The 17326-nt window shown below is 49.3% G+C and overlaps 1 protein-coding gene and 1 long non-coding RNA gene across 2 annotated transcripts in view; one reads left to right on the forward strand and one right to left on the reverse strand.

Moving 5' to 3' along the window:
• Positions 1-1102: 1102 nt before the first annotated feature.
• Positions 1103-3431, reverse strand: LOC144599294 (uncharacterized). Its single transcript, XR_013547986.1, has 3 exons — positions 3214-3431; positions 1774-2022; positions 1103-1464 (listed from the first exon to the last, which is right to left on the reverse strand). It is a non-coding gene; the product is annotated as an uncharacterized LOC144599294 (long non-coding RNA).
• A 7765-nt stretch (positions 3432-11196) lies between these two features.
• Positions 11197-17326, forward strand: part of dis3l2 (DIS3 like 3'-5' exoribonuclease 2) — a 150959-nt gene continuing 144829 nt past the window's right edge. Inside the window, exons 1-2 of the mRNA XM_078410894.1 lie at positions 11197-11343; positions 14268-15166. Of these exons, the coding sequence (XP_078267020.1) occupies positions 14293-15166 (874 nt within the window). The 5' untranslated portion in view covers positions 11197-11343; positions 14268-14292. The remainder of the gene's footprint in view (positions 11344-14267; positions 15167-17326) is intronic.

The following is a 17326-nucleotide window of genomic DNA, read 5'->3' on the forward strand; positions in this document are numbered from 1 at the left end:
AAACATAGAAAATAGGTGCAGGAGGAGGCCATTCGGCCCTTCGAGCCAGCACCACCATTCATTGCGATCATGGCTGATCATCCACAATCAGTAACCCGTGCCTGCCTTCTCCCCATATCCCGTGATTCCGCTAGCCCCTAAAGCTCTATCTAACTCTCTTTTAAAGAGGATGTGAGCTATAGGGAGGGGTTGATTAGGCTGGGTCTCTATTATATGGAGCGCAGGAGGATAAAGGGTGATCTTACAGAGGTGTATAAAATCATTTGATCGGGTAGACGCACAGAGTCATTGCCCAGAACAGGTGAATCAAGAACCAGAGGACAAAAGTTCAAGGTATAAGGGGAAAAGATTTAATAGGAATCTGAGGGGTAACGTTTTCACACAAGGGATGGTGGGTGTATGAAACAAGCTGCCCGAGGAGGTAGTTGAGGCAGCGACGATCCCATCGTTTAAGAAACAGTTAGGCAGGCACATGGATCGGACAGGTGTGAAGGGATATGGACCACGCGCAGGCAGGTGGGACTAGTATAGCTGGGACATGTTGCCTGGTGTGGGCAAGTTGGGCCGAAGGGCCTGTTTCCACACGGTATCAATCCGAGTCAATATAAAATATTGTCGGACTTGTTCAGTTGGATCTTGGTCGCAATGATTGCATGGACTCAGATGGAGGGTGAAGAGTCTAGTGCTTACACGGTCCACACCTCACCTCCTGGATCAAGCCACCCCCCACACACCCCTGCTACAGCCCCCACCCACCCCCCCATAGCCCCTTCCACCCCCTCCCCCCGTCCACCACAGCCCCCCGTCCCACCCCCCTCCCCACAGCCACCAACCACCCCTCCCTCCGCACCCCCCAAAACTCTATCCCCCCGGAGACGGAGATTCCAAGAACTACAGATGCTGGAATTCTGAACAAGACACAAAGTGCTGGAGGAACTGTGTGGGTCAGGCAGCATCTGTGGAGGGAGTGGACAGACGATAGTCTGAACAAGGTCGCAAGTGCGGGCGGAGCAGACTGTGATCCCGGTGAAATCGCCAACAAAACAGCACTGAATTTAAACAAGCTCCTGGAAACCAAGCGGAGTGCTGGCAGGTCTGTTTTTATTTCGTATTTCACGGACTATAATAAATAAGGAGACTGTCGGACTGTCGTCAAATGCAATTTAGCACGTAATCGCTACTAGGACAAATGTTACAAATTCTACTCCAATCCTGTCTTCAGATTGTTACATAAATAAACTTTCATAAATATCTTTCTTTTATAAAGATATAGTTTAAACATAAATACATTTATGCAGAAATGGAATAAACAAACAGTCATGTCAACATGCTCCGTCGCGGTTCTTCCCAAGAGTCGCTGGTAAATGTCTTTCTTCGTACCGGGGGGAAACGGCGTCGTTTTCTGAGGAAAAGCTACTCTCGCGAAACAAGAAGACGTCCAGATAGTGTTCGGAATCCGGTGTCCTATCAATACAAACAAGCGCCGGTTAGTGGGGCAGTAACGGGCAGGGTGGCCGAACGGCGGTGACACCCCGCGTCGCTGCGACAACTCGCTTTTCAGCGCAAGCCGAGGATGACAGAAAAACATTGGCGGAACTTGAGCGCCCGAGTGTTACCGCGTTGAAGCAACTCGCTGCGTGAAACTCTCTTTATTTAAGGCACTCTCCTCTCCACGCCCACTGGTCTGGTCTACGCAGCGCCGTGTTTCTGGGCCCCAGCAAACATTAGCAGTGAAATAAATGCCGGCATTGGCTGGCCGCAGCAGGAACTTACCGTGGCTGAGAGTGAGTGGCGCGTCTAACAGCCCAAGTTGCTCATCGCGCCGATCTTGTCCATCTTCTGTCGGAAACAACCCTTTTTCTTTCCCTTTTTGCGGGACTTCTTCTTACCCCTCCGCGGGAATCCGGCCTCGTGGCTGGCGTTGCGAACAAGCCGCACCTTGCCCCTCACACTCGTAATGTCACCCCTTCCTTCCGAGAGGAAAGTCCCAAGGAACTGTTCACCCGCTAAATGTGCAGGAGCCTGTGAAAGCAAGTGGGATACCAGGGTCTGTTGTCACAGCGCGTTAAATCAGCATGTTTACACCGCCCTACACTTCCAAATGCTCAGTGTTATTTCAGCTGTACACTTCACCAACGTCTGTATGTTTACAGATAACGCATTTACAGCTGAAATTGTCACCAAACACGCCCGTGGTATTACACCTGATGACATCTGAAATATTGAAATAGAATGAGCGCAAAATGATGGGACGGCGGTGGTAGAGCGACCACTGTAACCAAACAGCCCAAACTCATCGCGTTCATTCGGTACATTTATGCGCAGAGTTTGTGTCGCATCGAGGTGTTAAGAAAGACCATGGCATCTTAAAGATAGATAATAGGTACAGGAGGAGGCCATTCGGCCCTTCGAGCCAGCACCGCCATTCAATGTGATCATGGCTGATCATTCTCAATCAGTACCCCGTTCCTGCCTTCTCCCCATACCCCCTGACTCCCCCTATCCATAAGAGCTCTATCTAGCTCTCTCTTGAATGCATTCAGAGAATTGGCCTCCACTGCCTTCTGAGGCAGAGAATTCCACAGATTCACAACTCTGACTGAAAAAGTTTTTCCTCATCTCCGTTCTAAACGATATTGAGTCGTTGCGACCACTTTCTACCCGTGACAAGGTGAGTTATTCTCGCCGCTGCGGTCGTGGACACGGTGTAACGCGGGGGGGGGAGGGGGTGGACACGGTGTGACGCGGGGGGGGAGTGGGCGCGGTGTAACGCGGGGGGGGAGGGTGGACACGGTGTAACGCGGGGGGGGAGTGGGCACGGTGTAACGCGGGGGGGGGGAGTGGGCACGGTGTAACGCGGGGGGGGGAGTGGACACGGTGTAACGCGGGGGGGGGGAGTGGACACGGTGTAACGCGGGGGGGGGAGTGGACACGGTGTAACGCGGAGGGGGGGGGTGGGCACGGTGTAACGCGGGGGGGGGGGTGGGCACGGTGTAACGCGGAGGGGGGGGTGGGCACGGTGTAACGCGGAGGGGGGGGGTGGGCACGGTGTAACGCGGGGGGGGGGGGTGGGCACGGTGTAACGCGGGGGGAGTGGACACGGTGTAACGCGAGGGGAGTGGGCACGGTGTAACGCGGAGGGGGGGGGGGGTGGACACGGTGTAACGCGGGGGGAGCTGGGGATGTGCAAATGAACACATTTCAACCGGTTACCTGGGGCGCGGGTTTGGCCTCGGCGGAGAGTAAAACCAGTAATAGCCCGGACAGCACCAGCGAGCAGAGGTACATCCCGGCTTCAAACAGCGGCGGGTCCCCGCCTCGACCACTGCCTGCAATGAGTTTGTCGGAGCCGCGTCTGCCCGCGGATCGAGAGGCGAATGATGTTTCTCGCCGCTTTCCATCATTTTATAAGATGCAGTGACGTCAGCCAATGCCTTTTGCAACTTGTTGGCACAACCAGAGGGAAAGAAAAGCCGGATCCCTCTCCCTCCCGCCCCCTCCCACTTCTCCCTCCCCCTCCCACCTCCCCTTCCCACCTCTCCCTCCCTTCCTCCCTCCCCACTCCCTCCTCTCCCTCCCCCTCCCACCTCTCCCTCTCCCTCCCCCTCCAACCTCTCCCTCCCCCTCCAACCTCTCCCTCCCTCCCCCTCTCCCTCCCCTCTCCCTCCACCCCTCCCACCTCTCCTTCCCCCTCTCCCTCCCTCCCCTTCCCCCTCCTACCTCTCCCCCACCTCTCTCTCCCCCCACCTCTCCCTCTCCCCACCTCCCCTCCCACCTCTCCCTCCCCCATCTCTCCCTCCCCTCTCCCTTCCCCTCCAACCTCTCCCTCCCCCTCCCTCCCTCCCCCTCCCACCTCTCACACCCCCTCCCCCGTCCCTCTCCCACCTCCCCGTCCCCCTCTCCCTCCCTCCCCCTCTCACCTTTCCCTCCCCCTCCCCCTCCATCCCCTCTCCCTTCTCTCTCCCTCCCCCTCCCTCCCACCGCTCCTAACCCCGCACCGGCTGCCACTCCAACTCTGAGTCAGTGATGGAATGGTGCGTTCGCCAAAGCGGGAAGGCGGCGGCTTCACGGTCGGAGCGGTCGATCAGTCGTTGAACATTTGAAAACCAATAAACAGATAAACCGATACGGTGCGGGTGTAGATCAATATTTTATCGTGTTCATCCCCTAAGATTAAGAAACCACACGGATCATCCGTTGGTATCGCCCCTTACATATCCACAAACATGCTCGTGAAAAACTAGTAACTATTATCTGAATACGGGTGAATATGACGAGCAGCGAATGTTGTTTTACTGATGTCAGTCTGAAGAAGCGTTTCGACCCGAAACGCCACCCATTCCTTCTCTCCAGAGATGCTGCCTGACCCGCTGAGTTACTCCAGCATTTTGTGATACCTTCGATTTGTACCAGCATCTGCAATTATTTTCCTACACAATAATATTGTAAAGATATTTTATATTTAGTTAACAGTGAATCCGGGATTGGAGTTTAAACGATGAAAAGGCACCAAATAATTAGTTCATATTTCCACTCCTTTTCTTTAAAATTGGGTGTCGGTGATGATCAGGCATAAGGAATCGCAAGGCATTTCGAGCAAAACACAAAGTGCTGGAGTAACTGAGCAGGTCAGGCAACATCTGTGGAGGAAACCGACAGATGACGTTTCGAGTCGGGACCCTTCTTGAGACTGAAGGATCGCAGTCAATCCATTCCCTCCACAGATGCTGCCTGACCCGCTGAGTTGTTCCAGCACTCTGTGAAACGTCACCTATCCATGTTCTCCACAGATGCTGCCTGACCCGCTGAGTTACTCCAGCACTCTGTGAAACGTCACCTATACATGTTCTCCACAGATGCTGCCTGACCCGCTGAGTTACTCCAGCACTCTGTGAAACGTCACGTATCCATGTTCGCCACAGATGCTGTCTGACCCGCTGGGTACTCCGGCACTTTGTGTTTGACGAATTAGGCAGCCGGCGAAAAATTGGAAATCGATGATTGAAGTTGGAAGGAATTCTCAATACTTCAGAAACGGTAAAAACACAACCTTCACGAGACATCCTGTTTTAGTGTAAATCTCTTTAACGCTTCGCCGCTCGGCTGGTCGGCGGAAGCTGCACTGCCCGAGTTTTTAGAAGGATTTGTTTCTAGTTTTCCTTCACACACCAATGGAACTCTGCCATTCTGTGGAACGGTCGCGTTTAATGTGTGACGCCAGATATAAGTTGTTATGATGTAGTAATGGCATCCGTGCGATGCTGAAGAATGTGAATTAATGGTACGGTTTGGTCAATTCTCAGCTTGGTCCCAATAAATGGACTGTCTGCCAACGTGGACACCGCGAAACAGCATTAATTAAACGCACACATAGATTCTCTTATTAAAATGCAACCTTTGTATATAAACATGAACAATTGTATTTGGTGGTTAGTAGGCGCTTCTCTGTCTAAATCACGGCAAAGACTCCGTGATCACTGACGGGCCTGAAATGCGAGATCTGCTTTTCTGAACCTGCGAATGTATTTATTCACAAAATGCTGGAGTAACTCAGCAGGTCAGGCAGCATCTCGGGAGAGAAGGAATGGGTGACGTTTCGGGTCGAGACCTTTCTTCAGTCTGAACCTGCATTGGGAGAGCTGGAAGCCTTGTTTCGTGAAAGGCGGCGTGTCAGACCGACCATTATTCGTTCATAATAAAACAAAATATGCCACAGATTTCAAGCAATTACATAAACGGCTTATTTTAAAGAAGGTAAACGCACGTAATCCCCGCGCATCGGTGTGAACTGAGGCGCTGGACAAACACGGGGCCTTGGCCACGCTCTGACTGCAGAGTTTTCCTCTTGAAATTGCAATGATTCCATTGTCCAAGAAATGTACGCGGGGATTGCTCGTTACACACATTCCTCGCGATGAGTCTCGACTCGAACCGTCACCTATTCCTTCTCACTCGCCACTCCACCCGGACAAACCGAGCACTGGGCGGACGACGGCGGTCCGACCCGATCCTTAACACTAACCCTAACCTTAACCCCGTTCATGGGCCTAGAAACAAATATAAGTTGGTCATCCGGACGTAGGACGAGGGCAGAGAGGGAATAAACGGAAGCGTTACAGACGCTAGGGCCCAATGGCCTGAACCTAGCATAAACTCAAACCGACTGACTCCTACAAATCTACAGAAGGGCAAGTGGAATGGCGAACTGATTTGGACGAGGGTGACGAGACCGTGGGCCAAACCAAAGTGGCAGTACATGGTGAAAAGGAATCTCCAGGGGGAGGTCATTGAGCATCAGAGGGCATTTTGTCCCACAGCCCAATAAATGATCACCTAACCCCGCTTCATGTTTAGGATCAAAGCCACCGAACGCAGCTCAACCGACAGCGAGGACATCAACGAAAGCAACATGAAGCGAATACATTCGGTACCAATGTTTGATTTTACTGTGGCATTCAGTCATGTTCAGTGTGGCGCTGTCAAAATGTGAGATTAGAAAGAGTCCGCCGCGAGGTCGGGGCTGAAACTCGCCGGGGTTATCGGTAACTTTGGTGAGAATTTCCTATCCTCATCGAATCCCAATGATTTGTTTAATTCCCCTGTTGTTGGTCCCCCCCCCCCCCGTCCACTCTGACCGCCCCCCCCTCCGACCACTCTGACCACCCCCCCCCCGCCCCCCGCCCCCCGCCCTGCATCCTGACCTCAGGTTCCATCCGACCACTTTCCGCCACTTACACGCCCGTTCTGCGTCAGTCTGCTCTGCCCGGGTGTAACGCAAGGCCCACTTTAAGGATGTTGTACAACTCTGGAGCGGATCCGTCACAGATCCGTCCAATGATTACAATCGGCCAAGGGTAGCAATTGGGCCACTTTCATTTCGTTTACAAATCGCTGCGTTTATTGCCGCGAACGGCGTTTATGCTCTCCGATTATGCAAGTGCGAGTTTGGTGTTTGGGTCTCGGTTTCGCGTGGAGTTTAGATCCCAGCCCGTCAATGTAATCGTGTTAATGTAATATTAATGTAAACTCTGGCGCGGCTACGGAGCATGTAGATACGAACACGGTTGTGGTATTCCAGAGACACAAAATGCTGGAGTAACACAGCGTGTCAGACAGCAATGCCGTGCCCACGTTACGGTTATCTTGTATCACAGATGTTTTATCCGTGAGTGCGTTTATTATTTGAGTTATTGTTCACTCTCATCCCGTTTCAATTCCTGGCAGATTCCTGCGAATCACCCAGCTTTCGTACATTTCGAAGGTATCACAAATTTCTGGAGTAACTCAGCAGGTCAGGCAGCATCTTGGAGAGAAGGAATGTTATTTTCCTACCCGGCTTTCGTACATTAGTTGGTTGACATCGCGCGTTATGTTTCAGACGGAACGAATCAGTTACCTACTTAATTCCTTACTAGTTTGCATAATCATTTAATGCTCGTGTTTGATATTCCGCCCTCTTTATGCCACTTCCACCTGCAGAGCGTGTCTCCACTCCCTTTACCAAGCTTCGTGGTATTTGATTGGACACGTTTCTCAAGGTGACACCACGCCTCGGTCTTTCACAGTTTGTTTATATTGTGGTACATCGGTACAAAGGTGCGCCCGACGTAATGGAGCCTTGAACTCTCAACAACGGATGACATTTGACCCGTTCACAGTTGATAAGGCGCTGTCAGTGCAGACTGCGATGGAAAGGCTAACACCGATGACCCCTGTATCTATATTCACCTACAGCAGGCACGACCGAGGGCCACTGGGAGAAGAATACCCGGCCAACTCTCCTGGAATAGCGAACCCTGGTGCCCCCTTCACCTACCCCCCAAAGACCACCCCCCCCCCCGGGGTAACAGTCCCGCACATTCCCCCTCCACCTTCTGGGGAAGGTGTCCGGGCTTCACATCCCGGACATCCCGGCTTCAGAAGCGCCTCTTCCCCGCGCTCTCTGACTTCTGCATCTCGCTGTCACCCCAATCCCGAAGGCGCTGCCGCATCCTCTCACCCTGAACTCAACCCGTTAGCCCGTTATTGTACGTTGGTATTTCATGCACTATTGCAGACTGAGTCTTTAGTCAGAGGGTGGTGAATCTGTGGAATTATTTGCTACAGAAGGCTGTGGAGGCCAAATCAATGGATCCGTTTTAGGCAGAGATAGATAGATAGATTATTGATCAGTACGGGTGTCAGTGGCTATGGGGAGAAGGCAGGAGAATGGGGTTAGGAGGGAGAGATAGACCAGCCATGATTGAATGGCGGAGTAGACTTGATGGACCGAATGGTCTAATTGTGCTCCTATTACTTAGACCCGCGCCATTCTGCTGTTGTGCCTATCGTCATATTGATCATCGCGGTGTGGATGCTGTTTACTCAGTAAGCTTCAGTTAACAATGAATTTCATTGCACTCTGTATATGACAATAAACTGATCCGAATCTGAATGATTTAACGTTTTTCTGAGTTCCCATGGTCACATTTGAAATAAAATCGGAAGACAAATCACTGGACTACACTGTATACACTGGAATACTTCTTGTATACACTAGAATTTAGAAGGATGAGAGGAGATCTTATCGAAACGTATTATTAAGGGGTTGGACACGTTAAAGGCAGGAAACATGTTCTCAATGTTGGGGGAGTCCAGAACGGGCCACAGTTTAAGAATAAGGGGTATTTAGAACTGAGATGAGGAAAAACGTTTTCAGTCAGAGAGTTGTGAATCTGTGGAATTCTCTGCCTCAGAAGGCAGTGGAGGCCAATTCTCTGATTGCATTCAAGAGAGAGCTACATAGAGCTCTTCGGGGATCACTGGGCGGCACGGACTTGGAGGGCCGAAAAAGGCCTGTTTCCGGCTGTATATATATGATATGATATGATAGCGGAGTCAGGGGGTATGGAGAGAAGGCAGGAACGGGGTACTGATTGAGAATGATCAGCCATGGTCACATTGAATGGCGGTGCTGGCTCGAAGGGCCGAATGGCCTCCTCCTGCACCTATTGTCTATTGTCTATTGTCACATACTAATTTCTACTCAGCCTTTGAAACGACATCAGGACCGCACCTTTCTGTTCTCCCGTGTGATGGAGTCAAATTACAGATAAATAGATCCCGGCGCACTCCCGTCGCACCGACTGGAATTCCTAAAAACTATATTTTCATCATCGTTCTTTATTTTATAAGTAATTATGTGTTCCATGCTAACAGATGACTTGTAAAATAACGTCGTGTTGACTTCCGTTAAAATGAGGTCTGTCCCATAATGTGAAAGGGAAGTAGACACAGAGTGCTGGAGTAACACAGCGGGTCAGGCAGCATCTCTGGAGAACATGGACAGGTGACGTTTCGGGTTGAGTCCCTTCTTGTGAAAAGCAGAGTGGGTTTGCAGATTATGTGTGCATTTGGGCCATCAACATGTAAAACACGTCAATCCCAGAGATTTCCCACTTTATGCTGAAGCATTTCTGCTGTAACCGTGTCTCTAATACATGAAATGTCCAGGCGGACGGCCACTCGGCCACGGACTGGCACCGTCCTTCAGTCAGCGCCTCTGGGGAACGGATTGATTGTAAAACAAGTCAGGTTAATGGCAGCGGCGGCGACGTTGATGTCACAATGTGAGTGAGCATATCTGGCGGCGGATGAGCGGCCAACGGGGCAGACCCGCGGAGTCACTTGTTGAAGTTACGGAGGCGGGGATCACGGGGTTTATCGCCTGTGTGGTTGTGCTCTCCCAAGCGGCCAGGTACCGTTTGCACTTCTGACCGAGTTATTATCTGCCGCCGCTCCCTATTGCAGTCTCTGAGCAGGTGCTGTCCAAGGTGGCGGCAGAGAGAGGCAACAAACTCAGCGACTCCTGCAATAATACAATTAAACACATCTGATCTCACAAACCATAAACAAGGGGAACATTTAATGCGGCAAGACTGATTTTAATTACAAGAAAGCCGTCGCAGAGATTCAGGGGCTGCGCCATCTAATCCAGCAATCTCCAAAGACTGCAAATGCCGGAAGCCTGAGCAGAACACAGCGGACTGGAGGAACTCAGCGGCTCAGGCAGCATCTGTGGAGCGAATGGACAGGCGGCGTTTCGTGCCTGGATCCATCGTTAGACTGATGGAGTGGAGAGGGGAGAGTTCGAAAGAGAGGTGGGGGTGGGGACCTGGAAAGCGAGAGGTGGATACAGATGAGGGAGAGGGAATTTGGCAGATGGGTGAGTAAGTGACTAGAGGTGAAAATGAAACAAAAAGGGGCCAGATAAGGAGAGAAGAAAGAAGAGTGAAATGTAAAGCCGGTGAGGGGTGGGGATGGAAGGTTAGGGTGAGGGTTGGGCGGATGGGTAAGTAGTGAAGGGAAAAGAGGGAGATGTGGGACTTGGGATGGGAGAAGCGTGCAGGGTGGAGGGGAAATGAGAAAGTGGGAGAGTGCAGGAAGAGATGCCGCCTGACCCGCTGAGTTACTCCACATTTGGTGTCTATCTTTGGTATAAACCAGCATTTGCAGTTCCTTATTATTACATTGGGGCTATTCCTCCAGTTTTCATGTGACCTCGCTCTGGCAACGGCCCAGGACGTTGTTGACTGTGGGAATGGGGGAGCACCGGGATATCCAGCAGGCCTAGTTTGGTGAAAGGGTTGCCTGGCCTCGCTTGGTCTGGCTGATGGCCATTCAGTCGATGCGGAGAGGAGCTGTGTGTGAACGTGTGTCTCAGCTGCAGAGACTGTGTGGGTGGGGGCGGGGAAGGGAAGGAGGAGGTGTGGGGACAGGTGTTGCGTCTCTCGGCAACGGACCGGTTCACATGTGGGGGTGGCTGTGAGAGCCGATGGCCGGGGGTCATGGCGTGAGGGGAACCATAAATGACCATCGTCTCCATAGATATTTATTCACAAAATGTTGGAGTAACTCAACGGGACAGGCAGCATCTGTGGAGAGAAGGAATGGGTGACGTTTCAGTCTGAAGAAGGGTCTCGACCCGAAACGTCACCCATTCCTTCTCTCCTGAGATGCTGCCCGACCCTCTGAGTTACTCCAGCATTTTGTGAATAAACACCTTCGATTTGTACCAGCACCTGCAGTTATTTTCCTACACTATACATCGCCTCCCTCCACAGACGCTGCCCGACCGTCAGCCCCTGCGGGACTACAACTCCCACAATGCGCAGCGGCCGCGCACCAACGGCTTCCGTTTCACCATCCGGAAGCTGTTGCCGAGGGTCGCATCGCGGCGCCCGGTACCCCAGCGCGGGCCCGGTGAGAGGGAGCGTCGCGTCGCGTCGCGCCGCCCGGTACCCCAGCGCAGGTCCGGGGCCCAGTGAAAGGGAGTACTTGAGCCCGGGGCCAGGTGCCCATCCGGTGAGTGGCAGCGCAGCGGAGCCCGGTACCGGTACCCCATCTTAGGCCCGGGCCCACAAGGAGTATTCGAGCCCGGGGCCCACCCGGTGGGAGCGAGCGGAGCGCAGCCCGGTACCCCAGCGCTGGCCCGGGCCCAGTGAGAGGGAGCACTCCAGCCCGGGGACCGGTACCCCAGCCCGGGGTCCAATGAGCGGCAGCGGAGCGGAGCGAAACCCGGGGACCGGTAATAGGAGCGCTACCCCAGTCCCGATACCCCGGCCCGATCGGGGAGGGTGGCCGAGGGCCGAGGGGCCGCCGCCTCTAGCCGCGCCTTCTCTGCAGGAGCAGGTGCTGCTGAACCCACGGTGGCTCCATGAAGCGGGGCCGGTGCCGGAGAGTCGCTGCTCCGGTTCCAGCGGCGCGACCGCAGATCGCGGGGACGGTGACAGATCCGGGAGGAGGGAGGGAAGAGGGGGGGGTGGGGGGGTGAGTGAGGTGAGTGAGAGACCACCGGAGGAGGGTGACGGGCTCCCGGTTACAGGGACCGGCCCTGGGGACGGTGGCAGGTCCCGGGGGTAGTGACAGATTCCTGGGGATGGCAACACACTCCCCGTACAATGATTGACAGTGGGGCAGCGACAGGCTCCCTGGTGCAGGACCTTTCCCCGAGCTACCATCTACCTCATTGGAGATCCTCGGACTATCTTTACTTGGACTTTATGTAAGAATGCAGCAGCAGATGCTGGTTTAATCCGAAGATAGACATGGGTGACGTTTCGGGTCGAGACCCTCCTTCAGACTGAGATCTTTACTTAAAGTAGATGATATAGAAAATAGGTGCAGGAGTAGGCCATTCGGCCCTTCGAGCCTGCACCACCATTCAATATGATCATGGCTGATCATCCAGCTCAGTAACCTGTACTGCCTTCTCTCCATACCCCCTGATCCCTTTAGCCACAAGGGCCACATCTAACTCCCTTTTAAATATAGCCAATGAACTGGCCTCAACTACCTTCTGTAGCAGAGAATTCCACAGACTCACCACTCTCTGTGTGAAGAAATGTTTTCTCATCTCGGTCCTAAAAGACTTCCCCCTTATCCTTAAGCTGTGACCCCTGGTTCTGGACTTCCCCAACCTCGGGAACAATCTTCCCGCATCTAGCCTCTCCAACCCCTTAAGAATTTTATATGTTTCTATAAGATTCCCCCTCAGTCTTCTAAATTCCAGCGAGTATAAGCCTAGTCTATCCAGTCTTTCTTCATATGAAAGTCCTGCCATCCCAGGGAACAATCTGGTGAACCTTCTCTGTACTCCCTCTAAGGCTAGAATGTCTTTCCTCAGATTAGGAGACCAAAACTGTACACAATACTCCAGGTGCGGCAAAACCTCCCTGCTCCTATACTCAAATCCTCTTGCTATGAATGCTAACATACCATTCACTTTCTTCACTGCCTGCTGCACCTGCACGCTTGCTTTCAATGACTGGTGCACCATGACACCCAGGTCACGTTGCATCTCCCCTTTTCCTAATTGGCCACCATTCAGGTAATACTCTGCTTTCCTGTTCTTGCCGCCAAAGTGGATAACCTCACATTTATCCACATTATATTGCATCTGCCATGCATTTGCCCACTCGCCTAATCTATCCAAGTCACTCTGCAGCCTCCTAGCATCCTCCTCGCAGCGAACACTGTCATCCGCAAACTTAGAGATGTTGCATTCAATTCCCTCGTCCAAATCATTAATATATATAGTAAATAACTGGGGTCCCAGCACTGAGCCTTGCGGTACCCCACTAGTCACTGCCTGCCATTCCGAAAAGGACACGTTTATTCCTACTCTTTGCTTCCTGTCCGCCAACCAATTCTCTATCCACCTCAACACTGAACCCCCAATACCGTGTGCTTTAAGTTTGTACACCAATCTCCTATGTGGGACCTTGTCGAAGGCCTTCTGAAAGTCCAGATATAACACATCGACTGGTTCTCCCTTATCCACTCTACTAGTTACATCCTCGAAAAATTCTATAAGATTCGTCAAGACATGATTTTCCTTTCATAAATCCATGCTGACTTTGTCCGATGATTTCACCACTTTCCAAATGTGATGCTATCACATCTTTAATAACTGACTCTAGCATTTTCCCCACTACCGATGTTAGGCTAACTGGTCTATAATTCCCCGTTTTCTCTCTCCCTACCTTTTTAAAAAGTGGGGTTACATTAGCTACCCTCCAATCCTCAGGAACTACTCCAGAATCTAAAGAGTTTTGAAAAATTATCACTAATGCATCCACTATTTCTGGGGCTACTTCCTTAAGCACTCTGGAATGCAGCCTATCTGGCCCTGGGGATTTATCTGCCTTTAATCCATTTAATTTACCCAACACCACTTCCCGACTAATCTGGATTTCCCTCAGTTCCTCCATCTCATTCAACCCCCGGTCCCCTGCTATTTCCGGCAGATTGTTTATGTCTTCCTTAGTGAAGGCAAGATATGGGAATTCTCATATGGGAATGAGATAGAGGAACAAAAGGGGCCACAAAATGTATTTTGGTGAGTAGGATTAAAGAAAGTTCCAAGGTTTTTTAAATATACATTAAAGTCAAAAGGTCCAATTTTATAATTCTGGTTTCTTTCTTACTTATTTTTTTGTTATATTGCCTTCTTTGAATTTTTGCCTGGAAATTTGAAAGGAGTGTTTTCATTAATGGTCCCTGCTTTACTAAACTTTAGAAATTCGTAGTAATCTGACAATATAACAATAGATGCATAGTTTCAAGGCAAAGTAATTTTTGAATTAACATGGGTAATGTATTGAATAAAATGCCATTATTTCATTGAACTGTTATAATATGGTTTTTTAATTATTTTAAATATCATATTTTACATTTTCTAGGTAATGCTATATTTAACGTATGTTGATGTCTTGTGTTCTCTGCAGCTTTTATTACGATTAATGTCATCAAATGGATCATTCAGGACAAACAAAGGAACCACCTTTTTATTACGATGCAAGACATTGTTGTAAGGTTTACTATCCACCCAAAAATGCTTATTCTCGGCTTGTAAACCAGCATCGTAGTGGGAGGTTCAGAGCCTATCTCAACCGATTTTCTCAGCTGGTCAATTATATTGACAGAAATGATGAAAGTGGAATTATTCCTGGGGCTGATTTGAATTCTTCATTAGTGGAGGCGGAGCAACAAAAGGACATTAATAGTGATCTACAATATCTGAGAGAGAATACAAAACACAGTCACCCTACATCTGCTGTGGACATTGATTGTGCTGCCCTATCTCCAAACATGTCGGTTAATATTTTGGAAAACGTTCGGGATGCTGGTGAGACTATCCTGCTGGACTCTGGGATGAAGCGGCAGAATGGATTGACAATTCAAAAGCAAAGCAAGCAAAAAGAAACCACCACCAATCAGGATGGAAATACCCAATTGGGATGTGAAATGATGTTCAAAGAAACTAGGTCTAAATCATTTCATCCAAAAGTACATGTAGACAGCCACAAAGACCTTGCAAAACCAGTGACTGCTATTGATCATAATCAGTGTTTTCAGATTGCATTGCCAAGGCTTAAACCATCTTTGGACAATTGTGTTCAAAGTGCTGATGCACAGAGGACAGATAATGATGTACAAATGATAAATGCGATGGTAGTGCAGAATAATAAGAAAAAGAGAAATCGAAGAAGGAGCAAAGGTAAAACTGATGCGAGTTTGGGTGTAACTCAATGTTCAGATGGAGTGTGCGGTACAGGTGAAGTTACAACACCACATGACTTGGAATGTACTCAACCGGAGAAGGCCAACATCAACCATGTGCAAAGTAAGGCTACAGAAGATATATTTCACTTTTAGAGCCTGTTGAATTCCTCTGGTTTTAGTATTAATGGGTTTCAAAATTCTTTGAATTAATGCAATAAAAAGTCCCCCAAAATTGAACTGTTTGAAAATGCTGATGGGAGCTGAGAGTTTTGGGGCCTTTCAAATGGGCCAGCGGAATCAAGGGATATAGAGAGAAGTTGGGCACGGGTTACTGATTGTGGATGATCAGCCATGATCATAATGAATGGTGGTGCTGGCTCAAAGGGCCAAATGGTCTCCTGCACCTATTTTCTATGTTTCTAACAGGAAAGTTCACCATGAACCCAGAAACAAAACCTAAATGATCGGGCAATTGATTTAACTTGGTGTAAATGACAATGTTTTTGTTGGATTATAAGGTCATAAGTGATAGAAGGAGAATTAGGCCATTTGGCACATCATGTGTACTCTGCCATTCAATCTTGGTTGATTTATCTCTCCCTCCTAACCCCATTCTCTTTCTTTCTCCCCATATCCCTTGATACCCGTACTAATCAAGAATCCATCTCTGCCATAAAAATATCCATTCACTTGGCTTCCACAGCATCCTGTGGCAAAAAATTCCACACATTCACCACCCTCTGACTAAAGAAATTCCTCCTCGAAAGAACGTCCTTTAATTCTGAGGATATGACCTCTAGTCCTAGACTCTCCCACTAGTGGAAACATCCTCTCCACGTCCACTCTATCCAGGCCTTTCACTATTCGATGCATCAATGAGGTCCCCCCTCATCCTTCTAGCTCCAGCGAATACAGGTCCAGTGCTGTCAAATGCTCATCATAGGTTAACTCACTCATTCCTGGGGCATCATTCTGGCAAACCTCCTCTGGACCCTCTCCAGAGCCAGTACATCCTTACTTCTGGTGCACAAATTTTATATTTTATTGATTAATTCTTGTTTGCAAGTTTTTCAAATTATAATACTTGTTATGTCAATCACAGAAATAGATTAGGTGAATGAAACATAATTATAATGGGGAGAAAAAAACCCCAGTCTAAAGATGAAACATTTTCGTTCTGCTGTATCTTCTGGAACAGATGTGATTACTGCATTACAGTATTGTGCATTTAATTACAATATTTATTAAGAAGGGCCAAAAATTGGAAGATTATGATTGAGATTAGGACCAGATTTGTTGCACATCATTCCCAAGGCTAGTCCAGGTGACACTTTTAGTCATGGTGCAAATAGAAATTAATTGCTAATACAAAAAGCTGGAGTAACTCAGCGAGTCAGATAGCATCTCAGGAGAAAATGAACAGGTGACCTTTTGGGTTGAGACCCTTCAGACTGAGAGTTAGGGGAAAGGGAAGCGAGAGATATAGATGGTGATGCAAAGAGATTTAGAACAAATGAATGAAAAATATGCAAAAATGTAACTATGATAAAGGAAACAGGCCATTGTTAGCTGTGTGCTAGGTGAGAACGAGTAAAGACAATGAGACTGAACAAGACAACTTTGAAGCTGCAGTAATGTTTGGGACAAAGACCCATAATTTATTTATTTGCCTCTGTACTCCGCAATTTGAGATTTGTAATAGAACAAATCACATGTTGTTAAAGTGCACATTGTTAGATTTTATTAAAGGGTATTTTTATACATTTTGGTTTCACCATGTAAATTACAGCAGTGTTTATACATAGTCCCCCCCCCATTTCAGGGCACCATAATATTTGAGACACATGGCTTCACAGGTGTTTGTAATTGCTCAGGTGTGTTTAATTGCCTCCTTAATGCAGGTATAAGAGAGTTCTCAGCAGTCTTTCCTCCAATCTTTCCATCATCTTTGGAAACATTTATTGCTGTTTATCAAAATGAGGACCAAAGTTGTGCCAATGAAAGTCAAAGAAGCCATTATGAGACTGAGAAACAAGAATAAAACTGTTAGAGACATTAGCCAAACCTTAGGCTTACCAAAATCAACTGTTTGGAACATCATTAAGAAGAAAGAGAGCATTAGTGAGCTTACTAATCGCAAAGGGACCGGCAGGCCAAGGAAGACCTCCACTGTTGATGACAGAAGAATTCTCCCTATAATAAAGAAAAATTGCCAAACACCTGTCCGACAGATCAGAAACACTGTTGAGGAGTCAGGTGTGGATTTGTTAATGACCACTGT

The sequence above is a fragment of the Rhinoraja longicauda genome, chromosome 13 (assembly GCF_053455715.1).
Source record: "Rhinoraja longicauda isolate Sanriku21f chromosome 13, sRhiLon1.1, whole genome shotgun sequence".
NCBI classification, from domain to species: domain Eukaryota; kingdom Metazoa; phylum Chordata; class Chondrichthyes; order Rajiformes; family Arhynchobatidae; genus Rhinoraja; species Rhinoraja longicauda.